Below are 21,265 nucleotides of genomic sequence, written 5' to 3'. Positions count from 1 at the left end.
GGAAAATTTGGAGAGATGGGCCGAAAATAGCCGGCCCGTCCGGGCTCTAAGGAAGTAGAGGGTTGCGACCATTTGTAGGTCCTCAGCCTCCAAAATGATGGGGGCAGTCAGGGAGATGACGCTCCCTGGGCCAACATAGAGCGGAAGAAGATGAATAAACCGCAGGAGGTGCAGGAGTGTAGAGACATCAGGCCTACGAAACGTAGGAGATCAGCAGTCAAATGCGAGAAGGGTGACGCGCTCGTCATTAAGATTGAACAGCTCAAGTACTCGAAAGTGTTGAAGGTGATGAAGAACGATGCCAAGCTCGTAAAACTGGGAGCCGAAGTACACAGACCTACTCGTACAGGTGATATGATTCTCGAGCTCAAGCGCGACAAGGAGCGTAAGAGCGCCGCCTACAAAATTCTGGCAGAATAAAGTTCTTGGCAAAGATGTCGAGGTGAGGACTCTCATAGCGGAGGCGACTCTGAAGGTGAAAACCCTAGACGAGGTCACTGACACAGAAGAGCTCATCACGGCACTGTGGCAACTGTGCGAGGTGCAGGTGGCCGTTTGGTTACAGAAGGGCTTGGCAGGAACACAGGAAGCCTTGGTACAGCAACCTGCGGCGAACACTAACTAGCCCGTTAAAGTAGGGAAGTTCAAGGTGGGCTGGTCAGTATGCCAACTGACCTTACACGAATCACCGGAGGCTTGCTTCAGATATCTATAACCAGGACACAAGTCCTGGGACTGCGAAAGCCATGACAGGAGCCAGCTGTGAAGATGATGTGGCGGTGAAGGCCACAAGGCACAAGACTGCACGAGTCCACCCAAGTGTTTGATAAGTTCCGGGAAATCCGCGAACAGCAAATATGCAACGCGAGGTCCAAGGTGCCAGGTCTTCAGCAGAGACACAGTTGACAAATCACAGTACAGATAACAGAGCTGATCTTGAATCACTGTGATGCTGCTCAGCAACTGATTTGTCATGCAGTTTTTGAGTGGGAGCGGGTATCGCTATTCTAGCAGACCGGTAACAGCAATTGGGTCGAGGAAGAATCCGGAAAATGGCAGCGATATGGAAGACGGATAAATATTCCAACCTATGCTATGTAGAAATACCTGAATGAGAGAGTTTTCCCCGGTGGTTTAGAAGCAGTAGAGCGAAGAAGGTGCTGGAGAAGATCATCCTCAACAGAAGGCCTGTTTTGAGGGTCTCTGTTAGAGGACCAATGCGAATCCGTGGGGTGATTTCTACAAAATCGTGATGGCCAGAACAAGAGGTGTAATGGTTCCTGCTGAGCAATCTTCAGAGCTGTGGGAGGAAATCATCGTGAGGATTTCCCGCGTAATGAGCCTTGGTCTTGGCTTCCTTTCCTAAAACAGCTTGGGACTTGGCTGGTGATGAGGGTCATCGATACCGAACTTGCGAGGATAGCAAAGTCTCTCAAAGTAGGTCCCCAGGTCCGGACGGAGTGCTGAACTTTGTGAGATGGTTCACCCTCCTCATGGCCTGTAAAATCTAATGATTGTACTGATGTGGTTCAACAGTTTAACTTAATATAAGCAATAAGGGAGCGTCCATAAATTACGTCACGCTTTAAGGGGGGAGGGGAGGGGGTTTCAGCAAAGTGTGACGACTCATACAAAAATTTCAGAGGTCCCATACAAAAAGTGTGACGTAGGGGGGAGGGGGGTTGAAAATTACCAATTTTTGCGTGACGTAATTTATGGACGTTCCCTAAAGCGTCCGGTAAAGTCTAGTCATTGTCTTAGTGGTTGATTCCTAACCTTGCGTGTTTAGATTCGCAGATTGTTCACCTTCTTGGTTCTCGATTACCTTACAAAACCGAAAAAGTTGAGATACGGACAAACAAGGGGCTTTTGGGGTTGGCAATATTGTGGACGACCTGGTAAATTTTAGAAAGCCTGTTTGTCCGCATCCCAACAAAAAAAAAAAAAAAACAAGACAAGAAAAATGGCAACAAAACCATAAAACACACACCGACACCAATTTCTGACGACAACAAACGCAAAAGCAAAGGCTGCCTTTGCTCTTCTTCTTATCAAGTGTTGGATCCGTACCTGTAACAGACAGCCATCAGTGCGAAACAGAGGAAGACACATTTGACGATTACCACTAACATGATTACCATAGCTAAGGTGCTCACTTTACCTTGGTCGTGGTCTGATTTTTTTTTGTTTTGGGTTCATTTCATTTTGGGTTTGTGGTTGGTTAGAGTGGCGGGTTTCAAAGTTGTGCGATCGATTGGACAGATTTTCAGCGCGAGATTTGGATTTTCGGGCGGGTTTCGCGGGTTCGTCGACGTCATGTTGTATGTGTTGGTTTCGACGAGATTCGGGTTTTGTGGTTTTATTTTGATTCGATTGGTGGATTGGTGGTGGTTGTTGGTTGGTTGATCGATTGATTGATTTGGAGGCACGGTACGCGCGTTGGATGGCGAATTCGAGAGGGATGAAATATGTGAAGAAGAATAAAAAATGAACGAGAAACAATATAGCGATGAGAAATTATTTCGATTCGAACGGATATGTGCATGTGTTTGTGTAACGCCGATATTGGTTGAAAGGGGGGGGGGGGGGGGGGGGGCGAGTGAACGCACCTACACATAGCGGAAAGAGCAGAATGCGTTTGATTGGATTGAAATGGTTCTAACTTTAAGTCTTTCATGAAAATGCAAGTGTCGTAATATTAGATTTAGGAATTGGAACAATATGTTTGTATGGTAAAACTATTGAAAAACGAAACAATCAAAACTGGAGAAAAATCAAACATAACAAGCAACTTAAACTTCCAAAATGATAAAATTAAGCTGGATTAGTCATACAAAACAGGAAATAGACAGATGCATATAATAAGTGGGGAGAAAAGTTTAATTCTCTTGAAGGATGAAGAGCTTTCAAAGATTTGGTTGGTATGCTGATTTTCGAACACTACTGTTGATTAATTGGGATTGGAAATCGCACTGTCAGGCCTACTACGGGAAAGAGTGGTTGAGTGAAAGGCAGTGTTGCCAGTTTACGGGTAAGAGAAAGAGTGGAGCTGTTACTGTTTTGGCGGGTATTTGCTGCTAGATGGGGATTACTGTGATTTATATCATTGCTACAAACTACGTATCGGTCAAGATGGAAGGCAACGATTTGGATGGGGAAACGATTACCATTGTCATAATTTGTTTTCGATTTCTTGTTATTTTCGGTACATAAACAGGATCCACTGTGGATCCCTCTTCAAAGCGATTTCGTAACTCTCCTCACTTTGTTGTTTGTTTGCTACTTTATTATTGCGAGGGAGATCCGATTAGGTGTCCCCTTGTCGACACCAGCTTACGAGAGCCGGTTTCTTAAAAGAATTATTCAATATGAACAAGCAAAACGTAAAAAGAAAAGTTGGCAAGAGAGTGGAAGCGGGTGATCAGGTAATGAGGTTGTAAGAGTGGCTTGGTTTATTTTTACAACTTCTCAAGATGAGAAAATCAAACAAAAAAGTATCAGAGAAAAATTATCGTCAACCGAGAGATAGAGAATGTGCTGTTTGTTTTTTTCTTCTCCATCATCACGGAAAGTGGGAAAAGGTAGAGTGAACCTCACCATAGGTTCGGCATTACGTCGTTTGTAAAGATTTAGTGAGTAGGAAGAAAACAAAATCCTGGTATAGCTTTGAAGATTGTCGGAAAATGAACACAGATAAAATAACACAATTTTCTCGGATGAAACGAAAAGAGAAAAAAACAAGTAGAAATAAAAACGAATGGCACTGGAACGAGTTACAGTTTTTTTCTCGTTAAATTTTTCGTGATGGTGAGTGTAGATGTGTAACCAGATTTGAAACAAGACAGACCGATTAGAGAGGATTATGATGAGGTGTTTTACGAGTCTTTTCTAGGGCGGACAGTGTAAGGGATAAATTGTTGGGAGCAAGCAGGGCGGAACAATCGGAACACATGGTTCACTTACCGTAGCGAGTGGTTTTCTTTTCCATTACGCCGGCGAGGGACTCGGGCGTGGAGGACGTTACGGGTGACGCGTACGTCGTTGTGATATGAGCTTGTATGGAGCAGTCCGGGCCGGTCCAGCCGAACTTGCAAAAGCACTTGTTTGTATTGGTGCAATCCTGGAGGGTGAGAGGAGTGAGGGTATTTGTAATTATTACTATTGTGGTCAATTATTTTTAATGTATAATGGGTCCTTCATGCGCAGTGGTTTTGCTCGTTATCGTATACATGATGTAGTAACGAAAGAATGTGTGTATGAAGTATTTTAGCAAATTGTTCGTTGCCGCAAAGAAAGACAAAACTCGCGTTGTGCAAGACTCTGATTCTTCCTGTTGCTTTATACGGTCATGAAACGTGGACGTCGAAAGAAGTTGATCGGAGAGCCTTTGAAGTCTGCAAACGTACAGTGCTGTGAAAAATTCTCACTACTCAGTGGTATATTGGAGGATGGCATTTGGCGGCGTCGCGTGAACTACGAGAATTGTACCAAGTATATAAAGAGATAGATATAGTGAAGCGAATAAAACACGGCAGGCTGCGGTGGGCTGGGCATGTATCTCGTTTGCCGGAGAAACGACAAGCTGAAATCATATTCAGCAGAGAACCAGGAACGGGTCAACGGCTTCGTGGAAGGCCGCGCACACGTCAGATTTTTGCAGTTGAGAAGGACCTAAGGACTCTAACTGTTCAGGATGACAGGGAGCGATTGGTCCAGGACCGAGACCAGTGGAGGCGCATACTTCTGGCGGGAATGCCTCATTTGTCTTCTTCACAAAAAGGAACACACTAGGAACTATCCTTGGCCATTTCAGACTCCCCCTCCCCCTAAGAGTGTACGTAATTTATGGTCCCAAAGGCCCAGAGAAGAAATCCTTGTTCGAGGTATTGATACGCCTCAACACAAAGTAAAAGTATTTCAAGCTGTTTTTCTAAAACAATTTTAAAACAACTTTGAAGTATATTGTCAGTAGTGGATTTCGCAACATTGATGTGCATACAGTTGGAAAATATGTTACTTGAACTACAAGTACTCAATCAAATGTCAGTTAATTAATCTCGATTCTAGTATCATCACATCAAAGTATATCCCTTGCAATACGACACTATCCAATCATTAATCCTTCTATCAAAGCGCAACTAATGAAGGCCCCACCAAAGATTTTAAAGAACAAGATAACCCACTCTTCAGAATCCCATATAAGCATCTGGCGAACGGAATTATTTGACTGGTGCGCCAACTGTTGGTGGGAAATCGAAACATTTTATTGAAAATGATCGCAGTAGCTCTGGTTTTGTTCTGCCGCTCAAATGTCACACCTGCGTAAAAGTTTATGCATGGGTGAAAATTGTGATGACTGAGTTGAGAAGCATGATATCGACGAACAAGAGCCAAATATCGAAATATTTGATGTAAGTAAGCAGTAATTATGTCTTCTACTATTTATTATTATACATTTATTCCAGATAACATTCGCTTCATAATAAAACACAATATTGGCCGTACACGGAACAATTTCCTATGTGAGACAAGGCACAGAAAATGATTCCCTCGCCTGAGATCATGAGCCAATCCAGGGGCTATCCTCAGAACTTCTGGAGAAGGGGGAATTACTGATGCGGGTTTTGGAGTGTTTGTCCCGGTGGATTATCAGAGAAGACTGGACCAAGGACTAGACATCCTGATGCTGAGTCCAACCTCGCATAAAATTGTGCAATATATTCATACAAGAATTTCATACCAACACATTAATAAATGTATTGTTTTCTGAAGATTTCATTTATTATAAAATCGGGATCCCAGCTCATATTTAATTATTATTATTCCTTCTAAACATATCATGGTGGGTTTTTCAGCGCGTCGCGCACCGTGCCGTAGCTAGGTGAACCTTTTAGGCTTATCAGAGATTCTTGTCATAATGTCGTTGAAGGGGGCTGAAGTGTAGGACCAGTCCCGATGCAATGATAAGCCAATCAAACCTTTCCTCAGATGGTGTGGCTTCTAACCTTCCCAAAAACGTTCAGTTTTTTAGTTCATATGAATATGAGTTATACCTGGTTCCACTGCTCTGAAATTACTATAAAATAGCGAAATAATGCTGGTTTTCAACCAAAAACTTAGACTGGATAGTGGATAGTCAAATGATTTCTTTTAACGCCAGAAAAAACTGCTGAAATGACGTTTTACGCTGTTTTATGTTTACCCCACAATTTGAAATCGAAGTCGCCCCTGGATCTGTTTAGGCAAATTAGTTCGACCGCGAGTCGTAGTGTGGCGCGGCAATCGGTAAAAAGTGTTCGCCTGCTTATCGCAAGAGTTGGTTATATTGTACTCTATAATATTTGGCCCCACCATACGCACCCACGCGCTAAGTAAGTATGCCTAACATCGCACTGCGAGATTCGGACCGTGGATGGTGACCGTGGCAGTGTGCGTACATATGTTTGACGGTACTCACCCCATTTCCGGAGCACTCCAGATTGTTGTGATTGCTGGGACACTTGGTCTGGTCAATGTACGGAAATATACTGACGCAGCTCTGGTTGACGCAGATCAGATTATCGCCGCACGGTGTCCCGTCGCGCACCAGACCGAATGGTGGCGTTGCCGAGCCCGTCGATGAACCGGATATCGACCTGCACGCAGAAGATGATGGGAACAAGAAACAGTTGCACAGTGGCGTTATACGGACATTGTTGTTGACGTCATTTCAAACGCGTCCGGTTGGTTTCACGCGGCGCGTGGTGCGTGGTACTTACTTGCATTCGTACTCGACTCCCTTAATTGAAATAATTGCCTTAGCGTATTGATGGTCACTGCAGTCCTCCACCGGCGTCCGATCGCCGTCTTTGCACTGAAGCGAACCACATTGGATATTTCTGAAAGAGAGTCGGGAAGCAATCATGGGTTTGATTAGCAATATGGTGTTCGATTCAAGGTAGAAAACGTGATATTGGTAATTTATGCAAGTTGTTAAATTGTGGCGAATAATATGTAGACTTCTAGAAAGTCTGAGATCTTAATAAATTAGAGAAAATTCCTTTTAAATCTAGATTTGCTTTTTTCTTGCAACAACGTTGTACTGAAAGGATATCTGTATGTTTGTCACAACCTGTATAACAAGTTTGTCTAGAGACTTTTAGCAAAGTGAAAAGGAACAGAAGTTTTTAGTTCCTTATCTTGCCAGTATAGTTGCTGTATAACTGACAGATGAACTGTCACATCGTGTTATGAAGAAAACGAGCGCATTCATAACTTTTGGTGATAAATCCATTGCAAGCAATTCAATAGTCATTTGAACTTTTCCAAAATCACAATTGACCCACTCATTGACTTTTACTGTCGAACAACGATGCATTGTGGTTGCGGCGAGTTTACGCCACGCCAAGGTTTGTATTAGAAACAACCAATGTGAAAAGCCACCAACAGTAGCAGGAACATACATTACGCGGAGTGTGCGTTTGTCGACGGTGGCCCTGGACAGGAAGCTTACGCAGGAACAGCACTGTGCCTTTGGGGTTTGGTTTGGATCATGATTGTATAATGGACGGACACTGCGAGGACATCGCTTTGCCGTCGTCGCCGCCGCCGCACCGTGTCACTGAATGACGTTTCTAGCTTGCTGGAATAGTCACGTAAGTGATGAAGCCGCAGCGAAGTCAATGTTTTAGAGGAGGATGATTCAAGATAAGTAGTTAGCTACAAGTGATCCAAAAAGCTTTAGTTTCCTTTGGACGAAAAATGACAGATCCCAACGCAGCTACATAAGTTTGTTAGGAAACCAGTCAATTTGTTTGATTTGCGGATCACGTAGACTTTAATATTTGTGAAAAAAAGTGTTGATCGGCGAAATATGTATCTAGGCAGCAAAATGGTGAGTTGACAGTCCGGAACATCCAACACAGCTCTGGTTCTCAAAAGTTCCTACCTCATGATTTCACGGGTCAATCGATGGCAAAGTTCGCCAGCTAAGAGTTGTGTACATAGCTGGTAGTGCATTCTGGGCACTGTTGTGCTTCTGACTCCAGCTAGATTGAGGAGGTGCGGCTCAAACAGCGTCTGTTCTGGCATCCAGCGGCTGAGTATGAAATGCTTCTCCACCGGAAGGTATACCTTAGCTGGCAGCCCTACCACTGTAGATAGGGGACTTTAGGCCAACAACCTACTTTCCCGAAACCCAAAAACCGTCACAGAAACCGAAATTGGAAGATTACGAACTGGTTCATCAATGGCAACGCGAAACAACGGACAAGAGTTGGAACTTGGAATGTATTAACCCTAGCCAATGAGGTAACCTGTCAAAAGAAGCTAAATAAGCTACAAAGACTTGCTTGTATATCTATGACAGCACGGAAAAAAAACCATTCCTCTTATCATGAATAAAAAAAAAATCATGTTCTTATGATGTCTGCCAAGTCATAATATCATAATTAAGATTCATAATATCATGAATGAGTTGATCAGAAATATGAATAGAAATAAGCATTTTCATAAATTACTAGCTGTCCCGGCAAACTTTGTCTTGCCGTCTTGTGGTGGTTTGACAACTGTTGAGCTCAAAATAGCACCGCACTGTAGATTGATTTCATTTCGGTCGTGTTGATTTCTTTCCCAACTCATAGAAAATCAGTTCTTTTTCAATTTTGTTACTTTTCTAGTTGATTTTCGTAACTTTTTGTACATATAAACACAGCCACCTTGAAAACGAATCAAACAGTTCAAGGGTCAGCCTGATCGGTTCAGCCGTTCCTGAGTTTTGTTGCCTCAAAGGAACTTCAAACTCATTTTTATATATATAGATAGATATTCATGGCCGCTTCCTAGCGTTACACTTATCTGCCATATGCTGCGCGGTCGGACATGTGGAAAAAGTTGAACTTGCTATTTTTGCAAAGTTTTCATTTGGTTAGAGTAATAAATGTGCATATATGAGGAAATGCAACATCGAAACAGTGTGCCCGTAAGATTCGGCAGTTTGTTGGGAGTTGATTGACTGAGGGCCGATTTCTTCACCTCGGCTTAACTGGTAAGCCAGGCTTACCCATATAGTTAAACCTGGTTTAACGTTTAAGCCAGGGTGAAGAAATCGCCCCTAAAAAGTAAACGCGCAAAAAGTAAACAATGCCCAGTTCGCGTTTTCGTTGTGCCATCCGCGAGTTTATGTACGGAGAGTGAAGCAAAGTGAGAATCGTGCGCGCTAATTTTCGGTAATTCTCTCTATTTTTCCGGTTTATCCTTCGTTCGACGACTTCGGAGACTCAGCAAGTGGTGTGAACTAGTGAACAATCGATATGGTTTGGAGGGCATCCTTAGCCTGTTCGATGTAGTAGCCAAAGACAAAAATTGTAAACCAGCTAAATATGATTATCCGGTTCCGGTGAGTTCGATCATTGTTGTTCTCTTTTATATTTGAACATGACATATCTTCACTAACAAGAGGCCAACTAAAAAGTGCTGCTTGCTCATAGAAAAAAAGGATGATGGATAGGTCCCAAAATCATAGAAATGGGCTCTGATATCACGTATTTTATTTGCTTATGATTTTAGCTTGTATAGTTTTATCAATCTAATTTAAAGCATTTGGGACCGACGACGACGGAATCATAAAAGTTATACTTAATTTCATGAATTCTGTGCATGGCTCCATTTCACTCAACCATGCTTTTATGAATTTGATTGAGAAGCATTTAGGTCCGACGACGACGGAATCATAAAAGTAATTCTTAATTCCATGAATTCTATGCATGGTTCCATCTCCCGCAATCGTGCTTTTATGAATTTGACTGAGAAGCATATAGGTCCGACGACGACGGAATCATAAAAGTATTTTTTGATTCCATGAATTCAATGCATGGTTCTACCTCACCAAACCATAATTTTATGAATCTTGTGGTAAAGCATCAGGATCTGCATCCTGGTTTATGAAAATTATTCTTGGCTTCATGAAGGCTTCTCATGATCCCAGCTTATTTCATCATAGCTTCATGATTATATTTTCCATTTCTGGTCGTCGAAAGCCAAAACAATAACGGGTGCATAGCGTTATGGTGAAATCATTCATAAAATCATAAAATTTAATCATGGTGTATATTTATAACATAAAATCATAAAAATATCGGTAAACTATGAGTCATATTCATGGTCTTGGGAATGGATTTTTTTCCGTGAGGAGCAATGAAAAGCACTCCATCAGTTGCTTTGGATGCCCTTCTCAATTTACTGCCATTGCATCAATTTGTTAAACTACAAGCGGCAAAAAGTGCCCTGCAGTTTATACATTACAATAAAGTCCTAGACGGGGATCTTGTTGGACATTTGAGAATCATCAAAGACTTCAAATTAAACATAGACATAAAAACAGTAGAAGATTGGATGATAACGAAGACCAACTATGATATTCCCTTCAAAGTGGTGAAACCATGTCGCTATGTTTAGGATGCTGGTGGGCCAAGTTTACGTCCAGGTTCTATTGTATTTTATACTGATGGGTCCAAGATGGGAGAAAATACTGGAGCTGGTGTTTTTGGCCCCGGTATCAGTAGGGCTATACCAATGGGACGCTGTCCCACTGTATTTCAAGCGGAAGTTCAAGCCATTCTAGAGTGTGCCAACATTTGTCTGAAAATAAATTATAGGTTTGCCAAGATCTGTATTTTTTCGGACAGTCAGGCGGCTCTAGAGCGCTAAAAGCTTTCACGTGTCAATCAAAGCTAGTGTGGGAATGCATTATTTCTCTGAAGCAATTGGCCAGTAGGAACGAGGTAACTTTATACTGGGTGCCCGGTCATAGTGGAATTCTGGGAAATGAAAGCGCCGACAATTTAGCTAGACAGGGTGCGGCATAAAGCTTTGTAGGCCCTGAACCTTTCTGTGGAGTTCCTGAGTGTGCTCTTCGGATGAAACTAAAAACTTGGGAAATGTCCACGGTAGAATCTAATTGGAATGCCACGGATACATCCAAGCAAGCAAAAAGGTTCATAAAACCCAGTGCAGAAAAAGCCAGGTCCCTACTGAATCTAAACAAAAGAGATCTCAGGGTAGTTACTGGTCTGATGACTGGCCACTGCCCGAGTAAATATCATCTAAGTAAGATTGGAAAAATCCAATCCTCCGAATGTCGTTTCTGTCAAACGGAAAACGAAACTGCCGAGCATTTACTCTGCAACTGCGGAGTGCTGTACCATCACAGATTGGCGATATTTGGTAAAGGGTTTCTAGAGCCCTTAGAAATTTGGAGATGTAATCCCAACAGGGTAATAAACTTCATAAAACGAGTTGTGCCTAGTTGGGATCAGGTGCTACATCAACCATTGTCCATCACAACTCAGTTGTGACAGGATACTTGACTAGCATTAAATTAAATATGGGTCATACCACAATACTCCTAAATAATGGACGCAGTGGTTAAAAGGCTCTACAGATGAGGAAGAAAAACCCTAGCGCAGCAGTGTAAACTAGCATAACTAGCCAATGAGGCATGTCGTATAAAGCTTGAGATCCAAGGACTAAGTGAAGCCCGTTGGCCAAACTCTGGAGAACACAGATTGGCGTCGGTTCAAATGTTGCTATATACTTTGGCTTACGAGGTGAACACGCTTCTCGCCATCGTGAAGTTGGTTTCCTGCGCAGCGCTCACGCCCACGCTACGATCATGAAGTGGGAACCTATTAATGAGAGAATAATTGTAGCCAGATTCAGAACACGGGTTCAAAACCTTACCATGATCCAATGACACGCGCCAACAGATTCTGCCGAAATGCAAGACAAAGAGAACTTTTACAGTCAACTGAATGCTGTCGCGGATAAAACTCCAAAAGGTGATATCAAGATCCTCATGGACGACTGCAACGAGAAGTTGGTTCCGACAACTCGGACTATGACCACGTTATGGGACGCCATGGTCTCGGAAATATGAGCGAGAACGGTGAGCTGTTTGCAGAGTTTTGTGGCAACAATGGCCCGTATGAATAAAAAGTAGTAACTACTCGTGCTTTGTAGTTACTACTTTGAAATATGATCCACCCCAAAGTAGTAGCTTTGGTATGAATAAAACCATTTTTCGAACATTGTAGTAGATACTACTTTCGAAAATTTCGATGTAGTATTTACTACATTATTTGTTTTTGTTTTGGTTGTGGATTCTCGGTTGCTCTTCCACCACCATTAGGCAATCCAGGACAGACTATGGTTAAAAATAGTGGTTTTTGCAGCAGCCTCCCCATTTAATATAACAGTACTGAAAGAGTACTCTACATTCGTTGTACACGACGCCACGGCAATCGTGAGGGCACCTCAGCAGGGTAGAAATTCATCTCAAATGCGCCATGCGTTTCGGCATGCACTCACGGTCGCCGCTGCGCCCCAGGCCTCACATCCAGAATACTCCGTCAACAAAACGTTCATAAAAAACTGCTGCAAAAGGCACTATTTTCCGACAAAATTCATTACAATTGCAACATCATCACGCCACCCCATCTGGGGAAGAATTCGTCAAAATCATCTCCAAAAGACCGCGGTGGCAAAGTAGCGTGTTTTGCTGGACCTTGATGGTGCTTATCGGTTTCCGGAAGTTAATGCCTGTCGAAACTTGCATCTAAACATTCTCGAAGATTACTCTTTTGGATAAAATAAATCATTACCGCCAATAGGGAATTGCTAATACAAATTGTGATTTCAGACACACGCATCACATACTTTGTGGCAACCTCAGGAGCAGACTACAAATTTCTTGTAGTAAATACTACTTTTATTCATATCGATTATGGAACATGTTCCACAAAAGTAGTAACTTCGAAATTTGTAGTGTAGCAAATGCTCTGTTTACTTTTATTCATATCAAAAATTGTAGTATTTACTACAAAAATGTAGTAAACTGTGGATTACTACTTTTTATTCATACGGGCCAATGACATGGTGATTGGAGGATCGCTCTGTTCCCATCGACCATTGCACAAAGTGACTTGGGTTTCCCGTGATGGCGTCATGAAAATCAAATCGACCACATCTGTATCATCCGGAAATGGAAACGGAGCCTTCTTGATGTGCGGAACAAACGTAGCGCCGACATTACGCCCGACCATCATCTCCTCATTGGCGAGATCCGGTTGCACATTACGAGGATCCATCGACAGGAGGAGAAAATCGAGCACCGATTCAACATACGCCGACTGGAAGACGCTGCGGTGAGAAGGTTCTTCGTCGAAGAGCTGGAGAACCGTGCTCCGGATATTCCGGAATGTGGAAGTGTAGAAGATCAATGGAGTGCCATCAAGGACGTCTTCATCGCCACCGGCGAGAATAATTATGGTGAGCTACGCACCCGGAGAAAGCAGTGGATCACAGATGATACCTGGAGGAAGATAGAGGAGCGAAGGAACGCCAAAGCCGCGACAGAGCGAAAACACGAGGAGCCAAAGCCGAAGCCCGTCAGTGGTATTCGGCTGTCGAGACGGAAGTGAAACGCTCATGTAGGCGGGACAAAAGAGCGTGGGCGGACTCCCTAGCCGACGAAGGCGAGAAAGCCGCAAACACCTGCGACATTCGTCTCCTCTACGGTGTCTCACGTAGCCTTAGTGGGACTAAGATGAATGCTACTATGCCCGCGAAAGACATATCTGCACAGCTATTGACCGACCCGGCTGACCAGCTGAAACGCTGGTTCGAGCACATTGGAAACCTTTTTCAAGTGTCGGCCACACCACCAACATATCAGCATGATCCGCCAAGGGTTCGACGCATTACCCCTGTCAACATCGAAGCTCCATCATTGCATCAATGATTCTCTATCATATGGGAATCCGCGACATTTCCGGTCGACTGGATGCAAGTGCCTTAGTAAGGTGCCCAAAAATTAGCGAGTTATCGTGCTTCTGTGCATCGTTCTTTAAGTTCTCTGCAATGTGATCCTTAACCGGATACCGGAGAAGATTGACGCAACTCTCCGGCGGCAGCAAGCAGGATCTCCGTCATTGGCGTATCTAGGATTTTTTCCTAGGGGGTGCCTAGAGGGTGCCAGTTTTAGTGGCTTCCAGGTTGTTTTGTAAAAGGAAATACCGATCCACCCTCAACTTCATAGTATCTATAATGATATACTGTGTCGCTGGAAAAATTAGCCCGCAAATTTTGGCTTACCTAAAACCAACATTGTATTGAGTCTGGTTTGTACGTATAATATACGTAATTCTTACAAAATTTCTTTCGGCAATTTATTTGAAAAAAAAATCTTTGTCACGGTGATTCTACGGAAATTATTTTTAGGAATTCTTACAACATTTTCTTCAGAAATTCCTTTGATGATTTCGGAAGATTCTTTGAGAATTTTTTGGATTGTTTTTGTGAATGTTTGTGGAAATTCTTATGGAATATATTTCGGCAATTTATTTTGAAATAGGATTTGAGCATTTCCCTAAAGTAAAAACCTTAAGATTTTCTTCAGGAATTACTTTTGTAATTCTTATATGAATTCTGTTGTCAACTACTTTGAAAGTTCTAAGGTAATTTTGATGGCAATTTTTCCGGCAATTCATTTGGGAATTTGTCAGGAAATTTTTCATGAATTCAATAGGATTTTCTTTGAGCAAGCCCAGTTCAGAATTTTTGAATTTCCAGTTCAGCAATTTTCGGAAGTAGTGTAGAATTAGCAAATAATAAAATACACGTAAATAAAAATTGAAAATAAAATCGAAAACAATAAATATAAATACAATTAAATTATAAAGAATTACAAAAATAATCTCAATAAAATAGCCTCAGAAATTTGCAAAATAACTGAAAAATAAATTGCATAAATAATTTCAGAGGAAAAGCCTTTGAAATTATAGATAAAAATCCAAGGAAATTGCTGATTTAATTCCACCACCGCAGTGATTTTCAACTAAAAACCAACCATGCCGAAGGAAACCTCAAAGAAATGGCAATGCGGTCTAGCGAATATGGTATGGGTTCGAATGCCACCAGAACACGATTTTTTATACAAATTCATCTCTCAATTTGTCAGTTAGGAACATTATGTGCCTTCTAATTAATTAAAAGTTTTTCTCTAGGATTTCTCTGGAAATTCCAGCTATTCCAGAAATTCGTTTAGGGATTCCTCTAGAGGTTTATATTGGGATTCCTTCAGCTGGAATTCATTTGAGAAGGTCAAGAGGTGTTTCAGGAGTAATACCATGATTAATCTCTATCATAGGAAAACTGCCTGCAAGAATCCCAGCAAGAATGCAAGGAGAAATCCCTAGAGGGATTCCGGCAGCTATCATAATAAGAGTTTCTGGAGGATACATTCCTGAAACATTAGAAGCAGCAGGAATCGCTTATGGAATTCCAGGAGGAGTTCCTGGATGAAAGTCAAGAGGAGTTCCTGGAGGAATCCAATAATAAATTTGTGAGAGAATCCTTGGATAAAAATTCCTCGAGGAATCACTGGAGAGCTTCTGAAAAGTCTCAGAAAAGATATCAGGAGGTATTCTTAGAAGGATTATGGGATGTATCATTGTATAGAATTGTATACAATTTCTAAAGAAATCTCAGCAGCAATCCTAGGAGGAATTGCTGGATGAAACTATACAGGAATTTCTAGAGAAACCTCATCAGGAATGCATGGAGGAATAAAAAAATCCTTGGAATACCTAGAGTAGTCCCTGTAAGAACCAGTAGAGATATTCTGGAAGAATCTATAGAGAAAGCCCTAAAGGAAGCGCAGGAGGAATTTCTGAATGAATCTCAGGAAGATTGCCCGGAAGAATTCCAGTTACAGTGCTAGGATGAATTCGTAAAGGGATTACTAGAAGAATTTCTCTTGTATCATAGTAAGAATTTCTGGAGGAATTGCAAGAAGAACCGCAGAAGTAATTTGAAGTAAGGCGAAAAGGAGTTTCTGCAGGAATTCAATGAGGAATTTCTGGAGGAATCTTTGGATAAAATCTCTGGAGGAATTTCTGGATGAGTCCTTGGAGAAACCCGTGGTAGAACAACAAAAGGAATTTCTGCAAGAATTCCAGAAAGATTGTCCATGGAAAGATCTTAGCAAAAAAACCAGGAAGAAACTGGTACTGCAGAAAAAAAAATTTCTGGAGGAAGAATAGCTGGAAGAACTGCAGGAATTGCTCGAGGAATCTCGGCTGGAATATTTGGAGGAATTCCTAGAATCTCGGGAGGTACCGTGATTTCGAGTGAAATTGAGCGCCGAGAGGGCAATTTTTATTTGTTGAGCATAACGCTTTAAATTTAAAACAATTTGTGGAAAATGATCATCATCTGGCTCAAGGGTTATTGAATGACGAGTTAACATGTTTGACAGCCACATAGTCACATATTTCGGTATGAAATTCAATATTTTCCGAAACTGCATGTTATGCATGTTCAAAGACACTTTCAAACTATTGTTACCGTAGTTGTATCGCACATGTAATGAATATTCGATTGAATGTTTATAGCTGCAAATCATTCGCTAAACCCGATAAAGTCATTCAAAGTTCTATAAATATTGTAATCTATATCTATATATCTATATATATATATATAAAAATGAGTTTGAAGTTCCTTTGAGGCAACAAAACTCAAGAACAAAGTTACGAAAATTAACTAAAATAGTAAGAAAATTGAAAAAGTATTGATTTTTCATGAACTGGGAAGAAAATGGACACGATCGAAATGAAACCAATCTAGAGTGCGGTGATATTTTGAGCTCAATAGTTGTCAAACCACCACAACCGGGCAAGACAACGTTTGCCGGGCCAGCTAGTTTATGTATAAAATTGTAGTTTTCCGGAAGTACAACCTTGATACACATAATAAGAGAGAAAATTTCATACTTTCAGGCGTTTTCTTCAAATTTAATTAACTTTAAACTTAAACTAGCTGTACCCGGCAAACTTTGTCTTGCCTACTGCGTTTTTTGACGTTTTAAGTTTCTAGCCAAGCCCAAGTACGCGTTCAAAATGTATGAACACCCGATTTTCAAAAACTCTCAATTTTCCCATGTTTTTCGGCTCATAAACCCTCCTTGGGTGAAAACTAATAGAACAAAACTTAGACGACCCAAATCGGACCATCCGTTCGCAAGTTATGCGCGGTCCAACGTATGCAACTGCATTTATATATATATATATATATATATATATATATATATATATATATATATATATATATATATAGATAGATAGATAATTAAATTAAATTTGTAACAGTTTTGCATAGCTTTTCGCATTCTGGGTGGTTAATTCAGATAGAAAAAAAAATATTTTCAGCACTTACAAAGGCATTTCACTGACTGATCAAATTCACTCCGAAAGTAAAATTTTTAAAAAACATTCAAAAGTTAGGCGCCAAAAACTGCGCAAAATTGATCAATTTCACCTGCAATGACGGTATCATAGAAGTAATTTCTAGAGATATCCTAGAATCAGGAATGCTGGGGGAAAGAAGTTCCTCTAACAAATGCCTTGATAGAATCAGTAGAAATATACTGAAGGAATCCCTAATGGAATCGCAGGTGGAGGTGGAATTTCTGGAGGAATTTCAGCAAGATTTCTCGAAAGTAATTCTATAGGAGTCCTAATGGAAATTGCTTAGAGTGTCCATTTCCCGGGCATTTTCCTTGTCCCGGGATTCGGGATAAAAATTGTAGCATATCCCGGGAAATCCCGGGATCCCGGGATTTTTATGAAATACAAATTTCAGTGGAAATTGAGATGAATTTTAAATAAAACACCATTTGTCAGCTATTGTCTATCCATTTTTTTTAATATGGAGGGGAATTATTGTTACAGTAGTCACTCATAAAAACAGCTTTTTTAGTTTCAGAAATCCGATAAATAATAAGGGCCTTAAACTAAATTGCAATATGCTGCTGGAGAGCTAGCAGTACTTTTTTGATTAGTTGCAAAATATGAATGTAATTTGCCCAAAATGCTTTTAGCATATGTAGATATTGTTTGATATAACTCTTGACTGAGCTTCTAAAGAGGCGAACATGTTTCTGTAAACTAGGTATTGTCTCGATTATATGGATACCCATACAATACATGCCCACACAAAGTTTAATAATCATCGAGTGAGTAAAATTTTTGTTTACTTGATTGTTACAGAGGATTTCGTGATTTTGTGGTGCAATTATAGAAGTTGTCAAGAGAATGTGTTGTTAACAAAAACTGAATCGTCCTCTTGCAGGCTCCATCAAGAATTTTTGAAACTTAACGCCAATAATGGGCAAAAAATCATGCATTCCGGGATTCCCGGGAAATCAAATATTAAATCCCGGGATACGGGAAATCCCGAAATTGTCTAAATCCCGGGAATTCTTGTCCCGGGATGTCCCGGGATGGACACTCTAAAATTGCTGGAAGAATTCCAGCTGGAATTCATAAAGCCAATAGAAGCTCTTGGAGAAATCCCTTGTGGAATTTCTGGATGAACCTCTGGAGGAAGTCCTGGATATAAACTTGAAGAAATTTATGTAAGAATCACCGAAGGGATTTTTCTTTAAATCCTAGGAAATTTTCCGGAAAAAATCGGCCTCCCAATGATATCATTGCTCGTACGCGGTTTTATCAGCCATCTTCGCCTGGGCCTTGGGTTGTCTATTTCCGGCGCAAATGCAAACCATTGAATATGCTTTCGATTTCTCGAGAGCTGACGCGTAAGTATCCTGGGACCGTTGTTCACCAAGTGAAAGCATCCAAGCTGCGTGTTACCGCACCTAGCTACAAAGCAGCAAATGAAATTGCTCAACACGAAGCGTTTACTGTTGAATACGTGGTCTATGTGCCAGCACGAGAAGTGGAGGTGGAGGGGAAGATCCTCGACGAAATGCTGACATGTGAGGACATCAAGACCGGCTTTGGTCGATTCAAAAATAGGTCAATTCCTGATGTGGCTATCCTAGACTGTAAACGCTTATCTAAGGCTTCCATGGAAGGAAATAAAAAGGTGTACTCGCCTTCAGCGTTTTTTCGAGTGACTTTTCCAGGTTCCGTCCTCCCGGAATTTGTTGTAATCGATGGTGGTTTTTACCCAGTGCATCTTTTTAGGCCGAAGGTTTTTAATTGTACCAAATGCAAGCAGTTTGGTCACAGTGATAGCTTTTGCGACAACAAGCCCCGTTGTGGCAAATGCAACCAAGCTCATTTGGAGGACTCTTGCACACAGGAAGCGGAAAAATGTAGCTACTGTGGTGGAGATCCACATGACTTGCAAGTTTGCCCGGCTTACAAAAGACGCATTCGAAATGAGAGTCGCTCTATCATAAGGCGCTCCAAACAGACATATGCGGAGATGGTGAAATCTTTTAAAACACCAGATTCCGTGTCTGAATCAGCTGTCCCAGTTGAAAATCCCTATCAGGAGTTGTCTTTCGATGATCAGGACGATGGCGAAACTGATGAGGGTGGATCTCTATCGGAGGTACACGCACCTGGAAAAAGGAAGTCATCATCTTCCCCGGGATTGCGTCGAAAGGTCTTTTTGAAGTCTTCCCTCAAAAGTTTGCCTAATGTCAAAGGAGGCGGGGTAAATTTAAAAACTCCGAATAATCAGGTTCCTTTAGCTTCAGATCCATGTTGTAGCAAGAATCTGTCATCCCCGTCTCCGCCTGTTAAATACACTTCAAAGACAAATATTCGACAAGGTAGCAAGAAAAAAGCTACCAAAGTTCCTCGCACTTCAAGCAAGCCTCCTAGACCCAAGCGAGGACTGTTTACTTTTAGGGTTCTCGTGGATCGCTTATATAATGCCCTCAGCCTTCCAGAAACATTTAGAGGCATTATTGATATGTTTATACCTACAGTAGAAGAATATCTTCGGAATCTGACACAATCATGGCCCCTCCTTGCTGCGATCATATCTTTCGATGGATAATTCATCAAGTGAGGTACAAGATATGATCACTGTGCTACAGTGGAACTGTCATAGTCTAAAACCTAAATTAGACCTGTTTAAGTTTTTGATTCACAACTCTGACTGTGATATATTTGCCCTTTGTGAAACATGGCTTTCTTCTGAAGATGAACTCAACTTCCACGATTTTAACATTATACGCCAGGATCGAGATGACCATTATGGAGGGGTTCTTTTGGGGATCAAAAAGACTTACTCATTTTATAGAATTCCAATCGCGACTCATCCTGGCGTAGAAATCGTCGCTTGCCAAATAAACGTAAAGGGTAAAGAACTTTGCGTAGCTTCCGTTTACATTCCTCCAAGAATTTCAATTAACCGCCGTCATCTTTGGAATGCGGTTGCTGCACTATCACATCCAGTTTTAATTCTGGGTGATATGAACGCACATGGTACAGGGTGGGGCGAACCATGTGACGATAATAGAGCGGCCATTTTCTATGATTTGTGCGACGATTTCAATTTGAACATTTTAAATACAGGTGAAGTGACACGTATTGCATCTGACGGCAAAGAAAGTCGTCTCGACCTATCACTGGGGTCAAGTTCACTATCATTCGATTGCTTGTGGAAGGTAATCGAGGATCCTCATGGTAGTGATCACTTGCCCATTATAACCACCATAAAGCATAATAGTGAAAGGTCAGACCAACCAATTCAGGTTCCTTTTGACCTCACAAGGAATATCGATTGGCAAAAATATGCAGAAGCGGTATCTTTTGGCATCGAATCATTCAACCCCCTCCCACCTTTGGATGAATATCGATTCCTATCAGAACTGATATACAAGAGTGCATTAGAATCACAAAAACGACGAGTTCCAAGTGCAACTTTCAAAAGAAGACCCGCCACACTAGGCTGGGATGATGATTGCACCCAGTTGTATCTTAAAAAATCTGATGCTTTCAAAGCTTTTCGTAGGCATGGTACTTCAGATCTTTTTCAAGAGTATGCTAAGCTCGAAAGACAGCTGAAGAACCTGCTGAAAGCGAAGAAGCGTAGTTATTGGAGACACTTCATTGAGGGCCTCTCTAGAGAAACTTCAATGACAACGCTTTGGAGAGTGGCTCGCAACATGCGAAACCGCTCTTCTTCTAATGAGAGTGACGAATACTCCAACCGTTGGATATTTAGCTTCGCGAAAAAGGTCTGCCCAGACAATTCCGCTCCGGGACGCGATATGATCAAGTTCAATCTTCTCAAAAATCTCCCAGATATCGCGAAAAGACGATTACTGGACCTGTTCAACTCATTGATGGAGAATAACATTGTTCCGCCAGAATGGAGACAGGTCAAAGTAATAGCTATTCAAAAGCCTGGTAAACCAGCGTCTGATCATAATTCATACCGCCCAATTGCTATGTTATCATGTTTA

General features: G+C 41.5%; 1 protein-coding gene across 22 annotated transcripts in view; it reads right to left on the bottom strand.

Annotated features, from left to right (window-relative positions):
- LOC109422898 (disintegrin and metalloproteinase domain-containing protein unc-71) overlaps positions 1–21,265 on the bottom strand; it is a 1,549,374-nt gene that overhangs the window by 144,153 nt on the left and 1,383,956 nt on the right. For 18 of the 22 annotated variants that reach the window (XM_062845410.1, XM_062845414.1, XM_062845428.1 and 15 more), the window contains 3 exons: positions 6,759–6,878; positions 6,458–6,635; positions 3,964–4,120 (listed from right to left, as the gene is read on the bottom strand). In XM_062845410.1, the coding sequence (XP_062701394.1) occupies positions 3,964–4,120; positions 6,458–6,635; positions 6,759–6,878 (455 nt within the window). Of the gene's footprint in view, positions 1–2,070; positions 2,174–3,963; positions 4,121–6,457; positions 6,636–6,758; positions 6,879–21,265 lie in introns of all 22 variants that reach the window. The other 4 variants (XM_062845411.1, XM_062845413.1, XM_062845424.1 and 1 more) reach the window with 1 other exon arrangement.

Source organism: Aedes albopictus, chromosome 1 (assembly GCF_035046485.1).
Source record: "Aedes albopictus strain Foshan chromosome 1, AalbF5, whole genome shotgun sequence".
NCBI lineage: Eukaryota > Metazoa > Arthropoda > Insecta > Diptera > Culicidae > Aedes > Aedes albopictus.
Note: the sequence above shows the minus strand (reverse complement) of the source record. Positions and strands in the feature narration are given on the sequence as shown.